Here is a 21,537-nt window from a genome sequence, read left to right as displayed (position 1 = left end):
TATATATATATATATATAATAGTATCTATATGTGTGAGATATAAATATTTACGATATAAATAGTGAATGTTTATTTCATGTTCACAACATTCAAATAAAATATTTTCTATTTCTGTATAGTGATTATATGAAGTATTTACTTTTTTAAAATAATTATTTACAATTATTTTACTTGTTATTTCAATTTATATTTATTTCTATCAATATATGCGATATTGAGAAATTACGCATTTTATGTAAAAGTAAAATTCTCCTAAATTAGAATTATTTGTTTATTGTACAAAGTTAAAGAAATCGATAATAAAAGAGATGCGAATGAAATGATTATTAAGTTTTAAATAATTATTAATTCTTCTCTTTTGTTATCGAATTCTCCAATTTACTCTACGTAATAAACAACAGTCGTTTCTATTTCTGGAGAATTCTACTTTGAAACATGTAATGCATTTCTCACAATATTCGCGTATTGATGGAAATTATTAAGATTTAATAGAATTATTAAGTTTGTTATTTTTTTTAATCAATGAACCTATTTTGCTTACATAAAAATATTCAATTATTTTTTTTATCTTTCATTATTACGTAAAATAACGTTATTAAATCGTATAAGTTTTTATCAAATCTAATTATTGCGTAATTAAAAAAATAAGAGTTGAGAAAAATTAAGATTAGCTCAATTTTCTAATTTATGTACATATAATGCACATTTTTTATGTTTAAAAAATTGTAGTCTGTTATTAAAGTATTTTCCGGTGCATTACGGAAAATCGAAATGTTCGATAGTAAGATCGTAGTAGGATCAATATACATTAGATTTCTCATGATTTTAGCACATAGAACTGTTTTCATTGAGTCCGTAATAGATCTGTTTTCTTCGATCTGTTTTATTCGTAATAATACCTTTAACGCTACTTTAAAATAGGAAAACGGTGTAAACAATATTCGATTTTATATGATAATGAATTTAATTAATTTTTTAATTAATTAGTCAGTAATAATACTAATGTCGGTATATTAATTTTCACTGAGAGGAGAATTGTAACTATAATTGTATCTTACATAATATGATTATTATTGCTATAGTGTTAGCAATAATAACTATATGTATAGTTCTCATTCAATATGTATTAACAATGTATTTTGTTGACACCTAAAAATGACTATAATTATCCAGATAACATTTATGTTGCATAAGATATCTAACATATCTTGTTAAGATATCTAATATATCTTGTTAAGATATCTAATTTTAACATATCTTTTAGATCGCAGGCAACATGCATATTATTTGGATATAGTTATTATTACCATAAAATAATTGCAATTACTTAGTTAAATATTTTTTTGAAACAACAATATATAATATATAATTATAATATATAAATATAATATATAATTATTATTATTAATATTATAACAATAATAATCATAATTGTAGTAGCAAGTAATTATAATTACAAATGCCAAAATTTTTTTTCACAACATTCAACGTTCAATATACGTACCGATATAATTAAAGCTTACAATATTGTGTTATATTAAAGCTTACAATGTTTTATAAAAACAAAAGTATTGGTGACATTGGTATACAATTACCAGCGAAATTATTTTAGATTTCTTTAAAATAATATTTCAAATTCGGATCATGTGATTGATTGATTGAGCATCAATACGATCAGTCAGCTTCATTGGGATTAATCTCATTCACGGATGACAAATGCTTTTTTAATGATGAATTGCAAATGATTTTTTAAAGATTCTTTTCACTTAGCGTTTTTCATTGGCAAAACTAGTGCGCCATTAACTTGTACCTATTGTAACTATTCTAATCTAAATGTAAAAATGAGACTTAATTGATAAAATATCCAATGTGTATTTTATCAAATAGCACAATAAAATGTATTGAATATTTCGCGGTTTAATATTTCCGTTTCTATATTTTTAAACGTACCTCTTTATGTCGATTTGTGTACAGCCTTAAAGTGCACTAAGTGCGCACTAGTTCTGCCAATGAAAAACGCTATTACGGATTATATGCTATTTTTTCGAACACCGTTGTTATATCTGACTTTGAACGCGCAATTAGTCGCATATTCTTCAATTCTTCACTTTGCATGTGTGTTACGTACTGATAATTATCCGGATGTCGTTCGTAACGATATCGTCGTAATATTGTACTTCCCCTTTTTTTTTCTTTGCACGCTGCGAAGACTGAATTGCCTTTGTATTTGCAATTTATGGCAAACTGTTTTCATCGAATGAAATATATTTCTGATATTACTAATATGTTGGTATATTCAATTGTATGATGTAAATTTCAAATAATGATAATTATTTTAATTATTTTAATTAAGTTAATTAATCGTTATTATGGCAAGAAAATTTATGTGCATTTATTTCTTCGGGAACTGCATGTTCGATTATCATGAGCTTATTGCGATTAATAGTATAAAATTAAATAAACATACGTATCTGCAAATAATGATACAAGATATGCGACGTTCTCATTATGCATCCTCTTTTTTTTACTTATACGTAATGTGTGTTTTGCTATGTGCTGATCACATGTTTATTACCTGTTTATTGTTCATGAAAAAAAAAATTGACGGAAGAAATGTGAATAATCTGATTAATGTGATATACATGTACATATACAAGTCGAAGCAATCTTCAACAACACAAAATCCAAAATCGAGACATAAAATATCTTAAAAATTGCCTCTTTTTGAGATAGAAAGAGGTCTTTCTTAGTTTAAAGAGTTCTAATTGTATACATACGTGTTGTCTGGCGTGCAACTCGCGAGTAAGTGCAAATGTTTGGAATTGTTTGCCTGTGTACATCGAGTTGTTGAACTAAACAGATTGACATTGAATACATATATCTTTCTTAGCTTTAAACAAACAAAAGATAGTATCATGTGTCAACGTGTTTCTTTTTCGCTTGTCAGTCATTTCTCAAGACATATCAAGATGCAATGATACATTTTGACGTAGATAAAAAAAACAACAATATTATTTAATCATACATCATAAGCTGGTATTTCTTGATATCATATTTATTAATATTACATTCAATCGTTAAAAATCGTTTGGAAACATGAAAGTAAAGATCATACGCTGAAAGAATATTTCAAAAATATTTCGAAAGCACTCATTTTGCACAAGATGCAAATTGTAAATGTCGCAATTTTACAATGATGAATGTATATCGTTCATACAAATTATTTTTTATGTATATTTTTTTCGCGCATTTTGGATCATACTTTTCCATTATCTTTTATTTAACGTCTCGCTAACATTTATGCCCAACCGGAAATCTCAATCAGAAGATTGGCGATTGTAAATTAAATTGAGTAACATCTTCCCGAAGAATATGTGAAACATTGAGTCACGTAAAGTCTCTCGTTAATGCATGCATCAGCAAATGCTCTCTCTCGCACGCAATGTTTCTATGTATAATATGTGTGCATGTAAATGTGTGTGTGTGTGTGTGTGTGTGTGTGTGTGTGTGTGTGCGCGCGCGCGCGTGCGTGTGTGCGTGCGTGTGCGTGCGTGTGTGCGTGTGTGGGCGCGCGCGCGCGCGCGAACTGTTTCTTCGTCCTCATGCTCGCCAGACCTTCTGCAAGACGCAGTCAGATCTCGCCGTAACGTATCAGCCACCGTTTTCGTTTCTACATTTTTCATTAATTTAATTTTCCTTATTATTTGTTTCGTTCAGCATCCATTGGTTTTTTGTCCTACTACTGCGGGACTTTTGGCAAGTTCTCCCATTGGCACCGACGTTGCCATCGATTTCTGGTACGTGCCTCTCTTTTTTACTCGCGCTTAAGCTTCCGAAGCTTATAACGAAGAGTTTATCCCCCGTGAAATCGCAAGGTCGAATGTTGCAGGCGCTTTATAGTATCCCTTCCTCCTCGCCTCTCTGTGAGACAATGAGAACGCGATCACATATCTCTTCCTACGATTGCGCGCCCTTCCATCCAGTTTGAGCTAATTTGTTATCTCTGCCTTCGTTTTGTTCGTCACAGTCGACGATGTCGCAAGCGGGAGATGGCCTTCACACACCGGGCTATTTGTCCTGGAGAAAATTGCAGCTGAGCCGCGCGAAGCTCAAGGCGTCCAGTAAAACATCAGCCCTGCTCTCCGGTTTCGCTATGGTAAGAAAACGTCGCTCCCGGAAACGAAATGATCCTTCGTCGGACCATTCAGTGCGATAAGTTTTTATCACGATCCCTCTATATTCATAGAGACGCGTATCCGCATCCTTCGTGATTAATTAATCAAGCTAACCATAATAGATTGCATCGTTTTGTAATAATTACACGGAAATGAAAAAAAATCTCTGTGAACTGAAGAGCATAATTCCGGAAGCGATTTGTATTGTTTGAACTAACTCAACGCGAATATTTTTCTAACGAATATCTGCAAATAAAAAATACCCACGTGCGCATATAAAATGTTATTACGTATTGTAATACGTATTTAAATATTAAATGTTAAATATTTAAATATTTTCGAAAGAAACTCAGTTTTATCTTATATTTTTTAATTTTATTATTTCAGAAGATTATTGAAGAATATAAAAAAGCCCATCAGAATCTACATCAGCTATTCGGATACACAGAAAACTCTTTATTTCGTGTGAACGTAACAAAACGAATAATAAACATTTCGACCCTTCAATTCGGATCCTTATCAATATAAAAAAATAAATTGAAATATAAATCGGACTCGAATTGAAGAATCAAAACGTTATTCGTTTTATTACATTCACACGAAAATATAGAGTTTTCTGTGCATTCGAACAGCTAGGCTCTGATGGGATTTTTTTTATTTTTCACTGATAGATTCCTTCAAGCCTCATTTTATATATTTGTTTTATTGCTTCCTAATCGAATATGTAGCGAGTTGGTGGAATGCGTTTTTGATATTTATTTGGTATTTATTTCTTTTATTCTCGTGTAGTTTGTCCAGGATCAAATCGCTTATCAAACTACTAAATGTATGCTTTTTATATATTATTATATTTTATACATCATTATATTTGGCGCAAATTATTGCACGATTTAAAATTTTTGCATTTATTTATATCTGAAGAAATACATCAATCATTATTTAATTTGTAAATCATTAAAGAGAATAATGAAAATTGACATATAATGTTGGGTCAGAAACACTTCACGCGAATAATTACATTAAAAAATAAACCACGCGAGAAACGTAGGATTAACGATAGTTCACGTTTCTCGATAATGTTCGGACAATAAATGCGCTGAGATAATTTCTAAGACTCGACAAAGATCGGTCATTGTCCACAGGTCGCCATGGTAGAGGTGCAGCTGAATCCCGAAACGCATGTTCCACCGGAAATGCTGATCGCCTTCGCCGTGTGCACAACCTTGCTCGTAGCCGTGCATATGTTGGCGCTGATGATATCCACTTGTATACTGCCGAATATCGAAGCCGTCTGCAATCTGCATAGCATAAGCCTTGTGCACGAGTCGCCACATGAACGTCTACATTGGTACATTGAAGTCGCATGGGCCTTCTCCACATTGCTAGGCCTCCTTCTGTTTCTGCTGGAGATCGCGATACTTTGCTGGGTGAAGTTCTATGACTTTTCGCAGGTCGCTGCCTGGTCGGCCTGTATAGTGTTGATACCAGTGCTGATAATCTTTCTTGCGTTTGCGATACATTTCTATCGGAGTCTCGTTGCGCACAAGTACGAAGTCACGGTATCCGGTATACGAGAACTCGAGTTACTTAAGGAACAGATCGAGTCCACGGATGTGGAGGGCAGAAATGGCGTAAATCTTTTGCAGACCGGAGTAACACATATCGTATGAATTGATCTTCACAATTTTTCCTGCCGCCGAAATTGGACTCGCGAATCGAACGCGACAAAAAAGAATTTCCACTCCGGAACACGAGAAAGAGAGATAGAGACAAAGAGGCAGAGATCTTTTCTAAGACAGACGTGTTGTGACGAGTGCTTACGATATTTCTCGGAGGATTCTGCTAAGAAAATCTTTCGAACGTGAATCATTCGAAGAACATGACAGACAATTTTTTTTCACACACATTGTTTTCGGCACACACGCGCTACAGATGTTGCGAAGATTTGGTCAAAAGATAAGGATCTTCCTCCTCTTTTTTTTATACGCGTGTTTCTCTGTGATGTAAATTAGTATAAACGTGATGAGACTCCGCTCATCTGCACGATGCGCGCGTTACAAAAGCATCGTGTTGACTTCAGGAAGGATACGAAGTTCGATAACGTTGTATATGTAGGCACAAAATACATTCCTTCATTCGCGTTGCAACTTAAAACGTAGAAAGAATAGTATACGTTAAGACTATTACCTTCCGCATGTTATCGCCGTATACAGTGCAAAAAACGATAATATAATAGTCTGAATTATCGAGAGATGACATGACTGGCTATGTACCCAAATGTACTTATCTTTCGAAAAATGTGCTTATTTGAGAAACGCGATCGATTTTATATTTATTAAGTGTTGTGATGTTATACTATGCAAATATATTATATCCGACACGTTCTGCCATCGCTGACACACGAAAGTCGATATTTTTTCTTAAATAGATAGCAGTTTTGCTTATCATTTTTTAACGCGTCAAGTACATTACGTGTACTCTCGTGTACACTATATTCAAATATTTTGACTGCCGTAAAAATAAGGAATGAAATATCAAAAAGCGGCGATTCGGATGTAAGTACACGATATCACTCGAGATATTACATTTCGATGAATGAAAGTCAAAAATGTTCATACAGCACAGATCATTCTAGCAACATTGTAACAACATTGTAAGGTTCAAGCAATATTGCTGAAAACTTCTGCTGTACGAACATAATAGAAGATATCCCACCCAATATGATCACTCTATCTTTGCAGGGTTCTTCTTTGAGTTCCTTTTTAGTTTTTCAGTCCACACTATATAGAGCTATAGTATCATGCAATGATAATAGTGTTTTTCCTTCCGAGGGACACATTTAATATATATCACAAATTTTATCTCGAATCAGCTTAAAATAGTAAAGCTTCGAGATGAAGTTCGTCAGAACGCTACGGCCTTAAGTCTTTTTTAAGTGTTAATTATTTCTGCTTAAGCAGATTATATCGGATGGAGCAATATTGTCTCTTAATCAGGAACTAGATGGAACGGTGATATCCAGACGCGAAAAATATAGATATAGAGCACGTAGAATCCGGATCTTCAGATGGCGATTCAATTACTCTGAGCCTGAAGCCATTTGTGCCACCATTTTTGTAGGATAAGATCGAATCAAAAATATGGTTTTTCATACAAAAGTATGGTTTGAAGGGGGATTTGTGCTTACTCTGCAAAGATGAAAGAGATACGTTGAGTGGAACATCATGTATATATCCGATTATTATTTGTATACATCATTTTGCGTGAAATGCGCTGATTGCCAAAATAAAAATTAAAAATGAATTCTCTTTATTAATTCTCTTTACTAAAATAAAAAAATTGTACGTAGAAATTACACGTATTATATTTTCCATTTGCCGCGAACGCAAGAAAGGCTTTTGAAACGTGAAATCATTATGTTCAAATTGATCTGAGAAGAGATGTAAACAAAACGTGAGCAATGCACTTATAAGTATATTGCTGCTTGACTGTTTATCCTCGGAATGTGCAATATCGGATATAAAGCTGGCTGTCGGATGTCTTCTATCGTGCTGTTCACGCAGACATCATTTTCCCAACAACCTTCCTGTATTTGACATCTCTTTAAATGGTAGAAAACACCTCGACCTTCCTTCTTGCCATTTGTAAAGTGACCCTCGTAAAGATTACCGTTTTCTATGAAGATTTTAAGATAAATATTTATGGGGATTTCTTGAAGATAAGTATGAAGCGCCTTGAATGAGGAATAATATAATTTATAGTTCACAATTTTCGCAAACGCAAAGAATAAAATCGAACACAAGCTAAGGAAAATGTATTACTTTTTGTTCTATGTATTACGTAATTAAAAAGAAATTGAGAAAGACTTTTAAGCGGATTCATTCTGCGAAGCAGTTCTAGATTTCACATGTACATCTACTTTTTTGTTTCTTAATTAATCGCAACCTTGAATGAGTATCCCTTCTCCATGGTAACGATCATTCAGCCACATGCCCTGGTAATATCCGCTGCCGCACTTGTACCAAATCCGGCCATAGCCATTCCGCTTGTTATCTCGAAATGCGCCTTCATAATAGCTGCCGTCCTTGTACCAATTACTTCCGAATCCGTGCTTCCTTCCCTTCGCCCAGTTGCCGACGTACACCTTGCGCACTTCGCCGTCTTGTGTAATTTTGCTGAGGACGCCGTAACCGTGTTTGAGGTCGTTATACCAGTCGCCTTCGTATATCCAACCATAACTGCGAAGGAATGATTCCTAACAAAATAGCGAACGAAATATCGGCAGCTTGGATGTACGTAATTTTGCGAGCAAGCAGGATATTATATAATAGTGTATAACATAGAATGGTTACCATAAGTTACCAATTTTATTGTATTGCTCGGATAAAAAACTAATATATAAATACTTGATATCTTTACTATTAGTATTCAAAATATCGTAATTCTTGAAGTTGATTATAACAAGAAAAATAAATATATACTATATATAACAATAAAATTATATTATAATGACCGGAAATTTTTGCCAGCCATTATATATTTGATAATAATTATGATGTCAGAATTATGATGTTAAATCGATAAATACAAAGTAAACGTTCTATGCTCTTATCGTATATTTAACATAAAAAAATCTTAATATAATAATTAAATCATTAATAGAATAATTCTTTTAATGTTCAGAATGTGTATTAATACACATTCTCAACATTAAGAGAACTATTAAGATACAAAATTTATATAATTCTTCGATTATTTTTATAACTTTTCTTAATTTCTCTTTTCTATCCCTTATGTTAATTAATGATAATTAAAACGTAATTGATCCATAGAAAAAGAGTATAATTCATCACAAAAAGGATAACTTACATTCTATTATAAAAATTATACTTTTTGTAAAAAAATCTTACGATTATCATATTAATAATAATAATTTTTTACGTATTTTGTTCGTAATACAGAAACATTAGATGAAGCGTAATTGATATTATCGATTCATGTTAAATGAGAAAAACTTCCAGCGAACATAAGGCCTGTTCTTTTTAGCTGGTTCATCTTTCTTCCTTTTCTATTCACGTTGGAGAGAAAAAGAGAACTTTAGCTAAAAAGAACAGACCTTCATGATACCTGTTGACTCCTATGCCTTTACCCTCTCTCTTATCGTTTTTCCATTGGCCCGTATAATGTGCTTTAGTAATACGTTTCGTCTCGGGAAAGTATATAGCGTGTCGCCAGCCATTTCGTTTGCAAGCTTCTATTCGCTGTTTGCACCACGTGACTCTCTGTGGTTTCAAGAACGGCATTGCGCCATATTCATAAAAGAATAAACTTCTTAATTTGTCATTTCGCTGATTTCGTGAGCAATCGATAATCATAAATCGAGACAAAATTACATAATTCACATTGCATAACATTATACTTCGGAAAAAAAAAACGATTGTATTCATATCGCATTGTAGGCCAGTATTCATAGTCTTATATTCAAGATCATCTTAAGTTCAGTCTTAAGATGAACTAATCAGAAGATCGCATTAGTATTTCAAGACATTACTTAAGACAGTCTTGAAATAAGAATCGACTATGAATACCGGCTATAAAATTTAAAGTAAATTCTTGGACTGTGTTTAAATTTCCTACTTGAATGTCCCTCCGAATTATTTAGCCTTGTTCGACAAATATTAAACAAGGATAATTATTTATTATCTATGTATCATTTTAAAATGATATATCAAGGTCTATATTTCTTAAAAATGAAATAAAAGAAAATTACAAAAATGAATATAAATTTATTAGAATATTTATATTTACATTATTTGGTCAACATCTAATGAATTTATTCATTTTTGTAATTTTCATCTCGTTCCTCTCGTTCTAAAATATATGTACATACGCAATCAACATTCTAAACATGAGTGCATATTTTCAAGTTTGAAAATGTATATTTTCGAATCTCTTAATTAATATAATAGTTATTATTAATATAATGTTATTGATTTATAGCGGATATTTAGATTAATTCAAAAACTTCAATAATCTTTTTTCATATTTTTTATTGATATACGTTTTGTTAATTTTTTTTTTTTTAATTTTATTTTGTAAATTATACATTCACATTTGCGCTCCTAAAACATTTCAAATGAGTGCATTTAGAACGACAATCGCTCAGTGAGCTTTTGCATCTGATTGGCATATTCCGTTAGATTTAAAAGTATAGACCAAACAGATACAAGAGCTCATTGAATGCCCAGTGAGCGGTTGTAGTACTGAATGCACCCAATATAACCTTTCATTAAAATTTGAAGATTTTTTGTTTTTCTTTGTCAACTCATTTTCAATTTTTCTTTTGATTTCACTTTTCAAGTTCTTAGTTTAATTATTTTTGAAAAACTTTTAAAATCTAAAATATAAAAAGTGAAGTAGAACTAAGTTAAAGTTAATCTACATTGGTAGAAATGAACAAAATTGTAGCATCTGAGCTCGCGCATTGCGCATGCGCGGGGATTTATAACTGCTAAATACCAATTACTGCTCCGTCCTGCTTGGCTGCTCCGTCCAAATTCCAATACCAGTCCAATATTTCAATACATACTACTGCACAGTGCACCGCATATACACGTCGATATAATCGTGTGTGTGTGTGTGTGTGTGTGTGTGTGTGTGTGTGTATGTATGTGTGTGTATGTGTGTAGCGTTGATCATATTCTCGCATCTCGTCCTGAGAACAGATCGAGCGCGAAAACTTCGAAGCTTCTTTACATCGCGCGTCTATGATGGATAGTGATGTCCGCGTGTTTAATATAAGCATGGATACGATTCCGTTGGATTCGTCGATTGTCGAAGACTCGGAGACGGAGGTGATCGAACTGGATACTAGTTACAACACGAAAGTTATCTCCTGTCTCGACGATGAAGTTCAGGTCTACAGTACGAAGAGCATCAGTCACGCCTCGACTCCGGACGACATCGAAACGATTGAAACGAGAGTCAATTCGCGGAGAGATTCGCAATTCGTTCGGTCGAACGACAACAACTCGCAACCCGTCTTTAAGGTTATGTTTCGTGACGAGAGTATCTCAAGGTGCGTCTTGTCGTATGTTCCAGCGCTTTGTTTACAATGCGCGCGCGGGAATTTGTTTCCGTCTGGTTTTACAAGAATGATATATCTGACGTATAGGAATGTTACTGCTTTTATTATAAGCATTATTATTTTCTTATATATGTTTTGAAGAAAAAGAATAATATACTATATACTTATCAGGAGATCCGGCAATGTTTCGTACTAAGCATTAATATTGATACAATAAACATTAGTAAAGAAATATAAGATATAATTTATTTAATTTATTTAATTTGCATATGAATTATTAAACGTGTGTGAATTAAGTATATAATAAATATAATGATTTATTTCGCATATTAACATCAGACTTACTGGAGCAGTCAAAATGACTAGTTCCTAATTTATTAAATTAATAATTTTTATTTTTATATTTTTTGAGATTTTTCATTGTTGTAATATGTAAAGAATTAAATTAATTTGTTTTTCCTTTTTTTTAATATCAAATTACAGGGAGTGAGAGTAAAAAATAAATATACGTTAATCATGAATAGTTGTATTGTTAAACATTAAACATAGGGATATGCAATTAAGATCATTATATTCGTTATTACTGAATTTTTTATGAATTTAAGTTCTTATTTTCATGTATTTGCAGGCGATATCGGCGACAAATAAAAGACTTCTTGTATACTTTAGTGCGCTCAAAACCTCGTCGTAAGAAAGACTTAAATGAATCAAGTCTGACTTTAGAAATTTGGGATGATGGAGTTGATTCCAAAGATAAAAAGTTTGTAGAAAACGATGATATACAATGCAGTGACACATCTGATTTTTTATTTACAATTGATAAACAACCGAATGTAAAGAATGATATGGATATTCCGACTTATGGTCAGGTAATGTATTCTTTTTTTATTCATCTACCTTACAAGGAAAAGTTATGAACTGTTCATTATTATATTCTATAAAATTTGATGAGTAATTTGTTGAGTGTTCCTTGAGTGGTCCTCCTGATATAATATTATTCCATTTCAAGTGCAGACAAATTGTTTTAGAGACATTAAATATCTTTCTTAATTTATGTTTCTATTTCTCAAGAATTATTTTTTTATATTTAAACAAACAAAAAGGTTTCATATTTTTTGTGTGTGTGTGTGTGTGTGTGTGTGTGTGTGTGTGTGTTGTTATTTATTGTGTTTTCTGTTATTTATTATTACATATACATATGAATATCATATAAATTCATAAAAATTGATGAGACAGTTCGTAGCCTCTTCTTATTAGCTAATTTTCTTATTCTTGTACCTAATTTTGCTATAAATTCTGTCAATAGTTTAAACAGATAGAATAAAAAAACAGCAACAGATAGACCACAAAACGCCTACCTTTGTTCCATATATGTTTGCAAACGTAATAATAAGTTGGGCCTATTCATCGATCAATTATGCACGATCTCCAAAGAAACTTTCTCAGCTGTTGATAAAATCGATCGTTTGAGCGACTTCAAATTGGGAAGAGGCTGCTTGTATCTCTTCCAAAACGTTTTATAGTCTAGCGAATTAAGGTCCGGACTTTCAGAAACTTTGATGAAGTTTGGAACATTGTTCAGGCAAGCTTGCATCGTTTTCACCTTGTGTGCGGGGTCTGAATCTTGTTGGAAGGTCAAAACTGATCATCGAGCAAAGTATGACAAAGAGGCTTAACAACAATCTCAAGGGCCGATTAATTCGGAGTCCGGACCTTAATTTGCTAGGCTATAATGTGAAGCATTTTGGAAGAGATGGCTTGCAAGAAGTCTCATCGCAACTTGAAGTTGCTCAAGCGTTCCGTTATGTCAGCAGCTGAGAAGATTCGTCTGGAGATCGTGCATAAATCGATCGATAAATGGCCTCAATGTTACGCAAATGTATACGGAACAAAAGGCATTTCGAATAAAAAAATAGATGATTTTGTAGCTTTTTTCCTCTACTTTCAGAATATATATATAATTTTGGATCTATCTGTTGTTATTTTTTTTGCTCTATCTGTTTAAACTACTGACAGAATTTATGGCAAGATTAGATATATACATATATAACTATATATATATTTTTATAATTATTATATAAAGTTTTATTCTCATTAGAGAATATTGCAATTGCTCTCTGTGTGATATTTTTTATAACTTACGGCAAATGTTATCCTATTTCGTATTTGTTATTTCTATATTTTAAACAACATTGTTTTATTAGAAATATGAAAATACATTTGAAGAATCAGTTCATGAGACACCAAAAGATTTCATGCCAAGATTAAGTTGCTTTAATTGTAATGGAAATCATAATTTGCGAGATTGTCCATTGCCTAGAAATCAAAGCAATATTAATAAAAAACGTAAAGAGTTTGCTTCAAAACATAATATGGGAGTCCGATATCACTTGAGTGAGGACCAAAGATTTAGTCATATGGTTCCTGGTCAATTAAGCCAAAAATTGCGAAAGGCTCTTGGATTGAAAGACAATCAATTACCTAGGCACATATATAGGTATGACATAATTATGCAGTCTATTGGATTTTGGAAAAATGTTTCTTTATAATTACTTAAGTCTATGTATATATATTTTTATTATCAGTAATAAATTTTTAAAATTTTAATATCATGTTTGCTATTTTTAAATCGATATAATATTTTTTTTGAGATCTCTAATTTTTGCAAACGCAAATGCGTTTACAGTTTACATGAAATTAAGTATTATAATTAAAATAAAAGAAAAGATTTATATTTCTCAATTCAATGAGCCAATGAGGTTCATTCTACGTGCCAAAACGTTTTTTCTTAGAATGAGATTACTTGGCTACCCTCCAGGGTGGTTGGAAGAAGCACGTTTACAACATTCTGGTTTATCGCTGTTCAATTCTGATGGAATAGCGGAAAATGATACACATAAAGAAGGTGAAATCATCATAGATAGAAATAAAGATCAATATGACATTAAAAAAATATATGATTTTCCTGGTTTTAACGTGCCACCTCCTTCTGGTATCTCAGACGTAAGTAATGTGTAGCTGCATAATCAGAATTGATATATGAAAATGATCTTATCTCGTAATTTACAATGTTTTTGTATTCGAAATCGTAAGCATTAAAATTTGTCGATTGTAGGAGAGCCACAACTATTGGGTACCGCAAATGCAATCTATACATAGTAAACAGGTAATGTTATTACATTTGCAAGGCAAAGAAACAGACGATGGTTACAAACGTAAAAAGCTGAAATTACCTCCACCAGTTAATGTAAATGTAGCAACAATCAGTGATATGGAAATAGAAGATGCAGAAGGTATAATTATTAATCATATTCTAATTGAATATTATCACTTTACTGTAATTGTACTTAAAAAGATAATTACCGCGCAAGAAGCGAATATATATAAGAATTATTTTAACATTAATTTCATATTATTAATAATTTTAATTCGGTTTTTTCTTATTTTTTATAAAAATAAAAGATAATTTCTTTTTATTTTCTTGTAGTAGAAAATATTGTGGAGAATCTGTCTGTTAATGGGCATTTTGTACCACCGTTACCGAAAGAATCAGTGGAAGTACCACCACCACCACCACCACCACCACTACCACCACCACCACCACCACCACCGCCGCCAGAGTTACCTCAAACAGATGATTCAGATTCGCAGTCACAAGAATTGCCTTCGTCCGATTCTGCAGTATGTGTCTTCAAAGAACTATATTTTCAATTATATTCTATAAGCATCTTACAACTAAATGAATACTATTCAATTTACACGCCGATTTGATGAAACTTTTATTACCAGAAAATTATTTGCAAAATAATAAACAACGATAATCATTTAATCGGCAATCATCAATATTTAATACAAAAAGTTTATGGAAAACTAATGAAAATCGAAAATAATATAAAAAATTATATTGTACAATTTTATTTTGCGAATATGAATAGTCATTCTCGATATATTTATATTTTTGCCTGCTAAACACGAATCCATTGTTTAAATTTACTATTAAGTCGTAATTTAAAAAAAAAGCATCAGAGATGCAAAAATGACAATTTGAGATTTATGTAGCATAGATAATAAAGTTAATACCACGCTAAACAATAAAATCCTTCGTCATAAAAATTCTCAAAATTGTCGTTTTTGTATTTTTAATTTATATATATATTTTTTTATTATTATCTGATGGCCAAATTTGGACAACGCATTTGTGTTCAACAGATAAAAATACATCGGAAATGACTACTAACATTTGTGTTGCAAAATGATATGAACAGTATAATTGTTTTATATTTTTTCGATTTTCAGGTTTTCGTAAACATTATAATTTTTAATAAGTGATATATTAAGACTATATAATGCGAATACACAATAAGTATGAATTAATGATTGAAATTGGATCTTAAGTGCTTTTAAATAATTCCATATAAATTTATATATCTTTATTTCTTACTTGCTATGTATTCCAATTTTTCTTATTAAACATATTGATGATTGCCAAAAAGGATAACGTTGTTCATCATTTTGCAAGTATTTTCAGTAATAAGTTTCATTAAAATTGGCACATATTGGATAAAGTTTGTTTACAAAATTGCATTTTCTTTTCAGGACGACACTACTTCGAACAGAAATTCGCCATCCTTGTCTGAATTAGAAAGAACGAAAAAAGTATTACTTATGGAAATTGAAGAGGTCAATTCGCATTCTAATTCTGATTTTATATTAACTAAAAACGATTCGAATACTGTGTTTATATCGGAAACGCCATTTTCCAGTATTACGACTACCCCTTGTACTTCGAGAAGATCTTCAGTTCAAGATTCTGTAAAGTCGGATTTACAGTACTGTTCTGATATATCACTTAAAAATGATTTCAATACTATGATTACATTGGACACCTTAGCTTCCGATAAAATGTCTCAATTTGATTCTACTCCAATTCGTTCTACTTCGCACAGATCTTCAGATACAAATCAAGCTAGTGTCAAGTCGGTACATTTAGGTACACCAATATTGCCAAGTACCTCTCCTTATAGTAAATTACCATCGTCAGAAAAATTTTCCAAAGATATTTCTGACGTAATCAATTTCGAAAATTTACCTGACTCAACGGGTAAATTTGAACAGATGTCGGGAGTATTGCAAAAAGTTAGAAGCACTATGGCAAGATTGCATCAACAAGAATAGATTCATTAAGAGCTAATATATAAATACAGACTATTAAATAATTAATTAAAATCAATGAAATATGCAATAGTTGAGATTATTAAGAGAAAATAACGATTTAAAAATTATTTTTCTTACTTTTTTTTCTAATTCAATACGAAAGAAGATATTTTGATTGATATCTTATTGTAAATAGATATTTTTGAGTATCTATAAATATAAGATTGATGTGTTCATAAACATTACTCAAAGATCTCAAACATGTAGTTTGCAGGCTAAATCATGACATGAAAATTCAATGTGATTCATGGTTAATATAATGAGATTCTTTATTCTATATTTCTCTTTGATCTTCTCTAAAATCTTTTTTTTTTCAATGTAATGTAGGAAACTTTCTTATTGTAATATATTTTTCTGAAATTATTGTTCAGACAATATTATTTCGATCAAAAAAATCTGTGCTGTTTTTCAATCTTATCGAATTTTTGATTGATATAAAATTTTAGAATAACATCTTTGAAATATATATGTCAGAAAAAAATGTTCTATGATTATGTAAAACTTTTTTCCTCTAGGCATGTATGTTTTCTTAAGAGAATGAATTTATTCTCAAACTGTAAAAGCATTATTACTCTTTGATTTTTTCTTTTCTATCTAATATTTCTTTCGAAATTCTAATGATTTAGATTTAACTTGAAAATCTTATGAAGAGATTAAAAAAGATCCATATCCTCCTTATTCAAGTTTTTTCTTAGTCTCTAATTGTGCAGCCTACGTGATATATGAGTGTGAGATCTTTGATATATATATAACTAACTAACTAACTGATATAATAAGAATCAGCATTTCTCTGAAACTTCAATTTAATACATTCTCTTTCATTTGTACATACATTCTAGTCTGTTATATATTTCAATATCAGAATGCCAGAAATCTATTGAAAACGATATGTCTAATTTTTTAACAAAGATTGAAATATATCATATCACAAATTTATATTGAACGTAAAATATCTGTTGAACAGAATATCAATCGTTTATAAATGTTTACAAACGTTCTCACAATTTGTTATGAATCTATAAATTTGATATGAGTTCATAAGATTGTATACAACATCTTACATTCTTGAATGTAAGATGTATTCAATCTTGAATGCATGATTTATACATTTAAGCATAATTCATTCAATTTACTATATTTGTATATAGTGTGTGTGTATAATTATATATATATTTATATATATAATATAAAAGATATTTTATGTGTAAATACATACATATGTAAATATTACATATGTAATAGATATATAAATCGCTGTCATCTTCTGAAAGTACAAAAACATAGATACAAGATTTTCATTACACGGTTATTACTAAATAAGTAACTGATGCTTATTTTACTTCTGTATTTTCTTATATTTCAGATCTCTGATATCCTATAAAATGCTATGTCATCTTCCAAAAGTACAAAACATGAATACAAGGTTTTCATCAGTTATTGTGATTTTAAATTGTGATTTTACTTTTGTATTTTCTTGTATTTCAAATCTGTTTTCTACATATGCCCATTAATTTTACTTAAGGAAAGCTCTATTTTGTGCAATATATTTTGTACATGTGAGGTAATATGAAATATTAAACTGTGTGATTTGTAAAATTAATCTTTATACACACACACACACACACACGCACACACACACACACACACACACACACACACGAAGATTATTTTTCATAAATATATATGTATACATACATACAGTTATACAAAAAAGAAAATAATTTTCGAAAAACTGAAGATAATGAAGATTGATAAATATATAAAATCCAAACCGTCAAATTTGATTATAATATAGCAAGGATACTCAGAAATTTGGAATTGAATTCCAAGTTTCAAATTGATGCTTAATTTTTATTCGCTCAAATGTACCAATTTCGGTATGTTAATATAAAAACTTTCGATATATTTAATCTTAGTTTTCTCTATTAGTAAAAAAGATATAATATCCATCTGTTATTATTTCTACAAATTGTAAATACAAGTATTTACAATTTTTTCTAAAAATAGATATGTTCATTTTGTGCTGATGTACAATTCCCATTTTATTTAAAAAAGAAATTTTCGAAATATGATAAATATAAAATGACACGTAAATAGCTAAGTTTAAATATATTAACATTGTACAAAAATAATTATATGTAATTATAGCATTTTTATCTAAAATAAAATTATTTTGTAATGAAAATATGTATAATCAATTATATAAATCGAAACGGATTCCTTTACATAAACATATGTCCCATGTTATTTTTTTACAGAATCTTATATTGACAATTATTTATAATAACATAATAAAAAGCCATTTTATACAATGCGGAGAATCAGTTTTATTATCGACAATATGGGAATGTACAACGTCAAGCATTGTTATTAATGTAAAATATTTTATCATAGATCCCTCTATATTCCTTACAGGGAAATAATGTAATACTGCTAACATTATTTGTATGTAATGTTATTTGTATAATCTTTTTTTTATTTGTACAATATCTTTAAATTTGTAACTTTTAATTTGTGTAAAACATTTGAGATGTGATAAAATATCTTCATTTTATTTTAATAATGTGAGTATATGTGTTGTTTGTGTGTGCGTGCGTGTGCATGAATGTATATGTGTATATTTGTGTCTAAATATATTATACAAAACTATTATATTACATTACACAAAACTATGTTCTTTCTTTTTTATGTGGATAACAAAATTAATTTTTAAATGTTTATCAATTTTATTGCACGGAAAAAAGATGTATTTCTAATCGTTTACTTTTTTACAATCGGGCATTACAAAACAAATGTATAAATACTGTTTCTTGACAAGATTTGAAATTCTCAATTATCTATATTATTTTGCTATTGGAACATTTATAACAGATATATAATTGTATATTCGATATTTATACATGAGAGATTTTCTTTATATACCAAATTAGGTTTTATGATTTTATCAATTTTTGTAATTATTTTTGAATATAAATATTTTTGAAGTAAATAATTTCATTATATGACTATTCGTTCGCAGGTATTTAATTTTTTTATCGTTTTCATACTACAAATTTTAAATTATATTCGCGTATAATACATTATTATTATTGCGCGTGAGCGAGTTTTTTGTTATTTTTATTAATTATAATTTCACGTTATCCTCTTTCAAGAAACAAACATGTTATTAGGTACTAAAGGTACTTAGTTTCCACGGTTTTTTTGCTTAAAAAAATTCATTTATCTCGATATCAAAAACAAAAAATACATCGATCAAAGTATTTGTCCTCGCTAGCTATATATTTTTTCCATCTTTGTGGTAATAAATGAATTCCGTGACGATAGAATGATCTTTTGAAGCAATCGTTTTATTTTCGCACATCCTCGTAATTTCTGAAGTGTGTATCCATCAAGTCGTGCTGCATCGATCGGAACAAGTAATAGTCTGAAGGAACTAAGTCTGATGAATACAGGGTGCGGGAGAATTTCCCACTCGAGCTGCATCAGTGTTTCCTTAACGGTACCTATTTTCCTTCCTTTTGAATTTCTCTCATTGCATATAGACATTTGGAAAACAGCGGAGTAATATTTAATGCTGCAGACAATTCTTGGAGCGTTTGAGCTGAGTTTTTCAATAATGCTTGCAATTCGGTGTTTTCAAATTTTTTCGGTTGATCTGAGCGTTGTTTATCATTCATATCATAATCATCATTCTTAAATCGTTGAAATCATTCTTAGCATGTTCTTTCCGTTGGAACATAATTGTCATAAGTTTCGACAAGTTTTAATTTATGAGCTGCAGCTGCAGTTTTTTTGAAATCAAAGTAATGAAGTATATGTCGAAAAATCAATTTATCATGTTCCATGTTTAATAATAAAAAAAATGACACTGTTCACTTAAATGAATCTTTTCACATTGAATTTTATTGACAAATGTCTAACCTCTAAAATGCAGCCAGCTTCAGATGTCAAATTAAATTACACTTACTAGCGTCATCTAAATGTGAGCCGCGGAAATTAAATTTAGTACCTAAGAACGCTAGAGATCTCATGTTAGATATAACAATTAAACTTTAAAAAGTCTTTCAAAAAGTCGAGATAAAATTATTTTATATCGTGCTTATACATATAATCTCGGCACGAGATTATTAGAGAAAAAGAGTTTAAAGAGAAAGACGCATAAGCGCGAAGAAAATTGTATAAAATTGAGATTACCAACGTGTAAAGAAGTTAAGTTTCCAAAAATCAAATGATTATAACTCGCTAACGTGCGTACATTAGATTTATTAATATCATCTATATATCATACCGTCTCCTGTTTCTGTTATAAATTTAATACAGATCCTGATATATAAAACCTTGAATAACAAGAACCTTCACAATGTTGCACTACACTTTAATTCATCATCGGCGAAGGCGGACCGTCCCCATGTGAACCCTGCAAATAAAGTATGCTCAAAATACGTCTTCAAGTTTCCATCAATAATGCACAATCGACGCACACTCACGGGCTCATTGCTGCTCTTGTTGATAACATTTCTGGTCGAATATCGTAAAGATCTCGGTCTAAATGCGTACAGAAGAGCGATGAAGCCAATAATTAAGCAAATAAAGAGGAAGTCTGAACATTCCCGAACATTCGTCTGCGGCCCTGGAACTAAAAAAAGAGAAACATTTACTTTTTCTTTTTTAATAACTAATTGTAATTTAGTATTATATCTAACACATAATTCACGTATCTTAAATTATTAAACTTTTGTTTGTTTTCAGTTTTGCAAAGAAAACGGACTTAAACTAAAGTTAAACTTAATTGGTTGTTGATGAAACTGACTGTAGGAAACAATTCGAACAGTATATTAAATATTAAATATTAATTAGAAGTATTTAGTAGCAAATAGTGAATACCTACATCTCGACACACTGAAGCACTCAGTATCCGAACAATAATCCTGAGATTGTCGTAACTGGAACAGTAAAATACAATTTGTGGAAAAATTAATATGCAAAATACACGCAGTGAAACAAGTAACTATATTTGCTATAGATGTTCGTCGCTGAATGTAAGTGCGATAAATATATTT

The 21,537-nt window shown here is 30.6% G+C and overlaps 4 protein-coding genes across 5 annotated transcripts in view; 2 read left to right on the top strand and 2 right to left on the bottom strand.

The window, feature by feature from the left end:
- Positions 1-5,863, top strand: part of LOC108687509 (calcium release-activated calcium channel protein 1-like) — a 22,595-nt gene extending 16,732 nt beyond the window's left edge. Inside the window, 4 exon segments of the mRNA XM_018193293.1 lie at positions 3,719-3,736; positions 3,739-3,798; positions 4,029-4,157; positions 5,319-5,863. Of these exon segments, the coding sequence (XP_018048782.1) occupies positions 3,719-3,736; positions 3,739-3,798; positions 4,029-4,157; positions 5,319-5,846 (735 nt within the window). The 3' untranslated portion in view covers positions 5,847-5,863.
- Positions 5,864-7,506: 1,643 nt separating this feature from the next.
- On the bottom strand, positions 7,507-9,479 carry LOC108687422 (MORN repeat-containing protein 3-like). Its single transcript, XM_018193175.1, has 3 exons — positions 9,289-9,479; positions 8,117-8,414; positions 7,507-7,987 (listed from the first exon to the last, which is right to left on the bottom strand). Exons 1-3 carry the CDS (start codon positions 9,477-9,479, stop codon positions 7,643-7,645), a joined length of 834 nt encoding a protein of 277 aa, XP_018048664.1. The 3' UTR covers positions 7,507-7,642.
- Positions 9,480-10,854: 1,375 nt separating this feature from the next.
- Positions 10,855-16,460, top strand: LOC108687472 (zinc finger CCHC domain-containing protein 8 homolog). The gene is made up of 7 exons (XM_018193241.1): positions 10,855-11,254; positions 11,892-12,132; positions 13,468-13,760; positions 14,056-14,266; positions 14,379-14,556; positions 14,751-14,944; positions 15,860-16,460. Exons 1-7 carry the CDS (start codon positions 10,944-10,946, stop codon positions 16,436-16,438), a joined length of 2,007 nt encoding a protein of 668 aa, XP_018048730.1. The 5' UTR covers positions 10,855-10,943; the 3' UTR covers positions 16,439-16,460.
- A 3,113-nt stretch (positions 16,461-19,573) lies between these two features.
- LOC108687465 (small integral membrane protein 14-like) overlaps positions 19,574-21,537 on the bottom strand; it is a 6,392-nt gene continuing 4,428 nt past the window's right edge. For both annotated transcript variants that reach the window (XM_018193232.1, XM_018193233.1), the window contains exons 3-5: positions 21,366-21,420; positions 20,965-21,113; positions 19,574-20,894 (exon numbers count right to left, since the gene is read on the bottom strand). In XM_018193232.1, coding sequence (XP_018048721.1) covers positions 20,853-20,894; positions 20,965-21,113; positions 21,366-21,420 — 246 coding nt within the window. In that variant the 3' untranslated portion in view covers positions 19,574-20,852. The remainder of the gene's footprint in view (positions 20,895-20,964; positions 21,114-21,365; positions 21,421-21,537) is intronic.

The sequence above is a fragment of the Atta colombica genome, unplaced genomic scaffold, assembly GCF_001594045.1.
Source record: "Atta colombica isolate Treedump-2 unplaced genomic scaffold, Acol1.0 scaffold207, whole genome shotgun sequence".
Taxonomy (NCBI): domain Eukaryota; kingdom Metazoa; phylum Arthropoda; class Insecta; order Hymenoptera; family Formicidae; genus Atta; species Atta colombica.
This window is presented reverse-complemented; position numbering and strand designations above follow the sequence as displayed.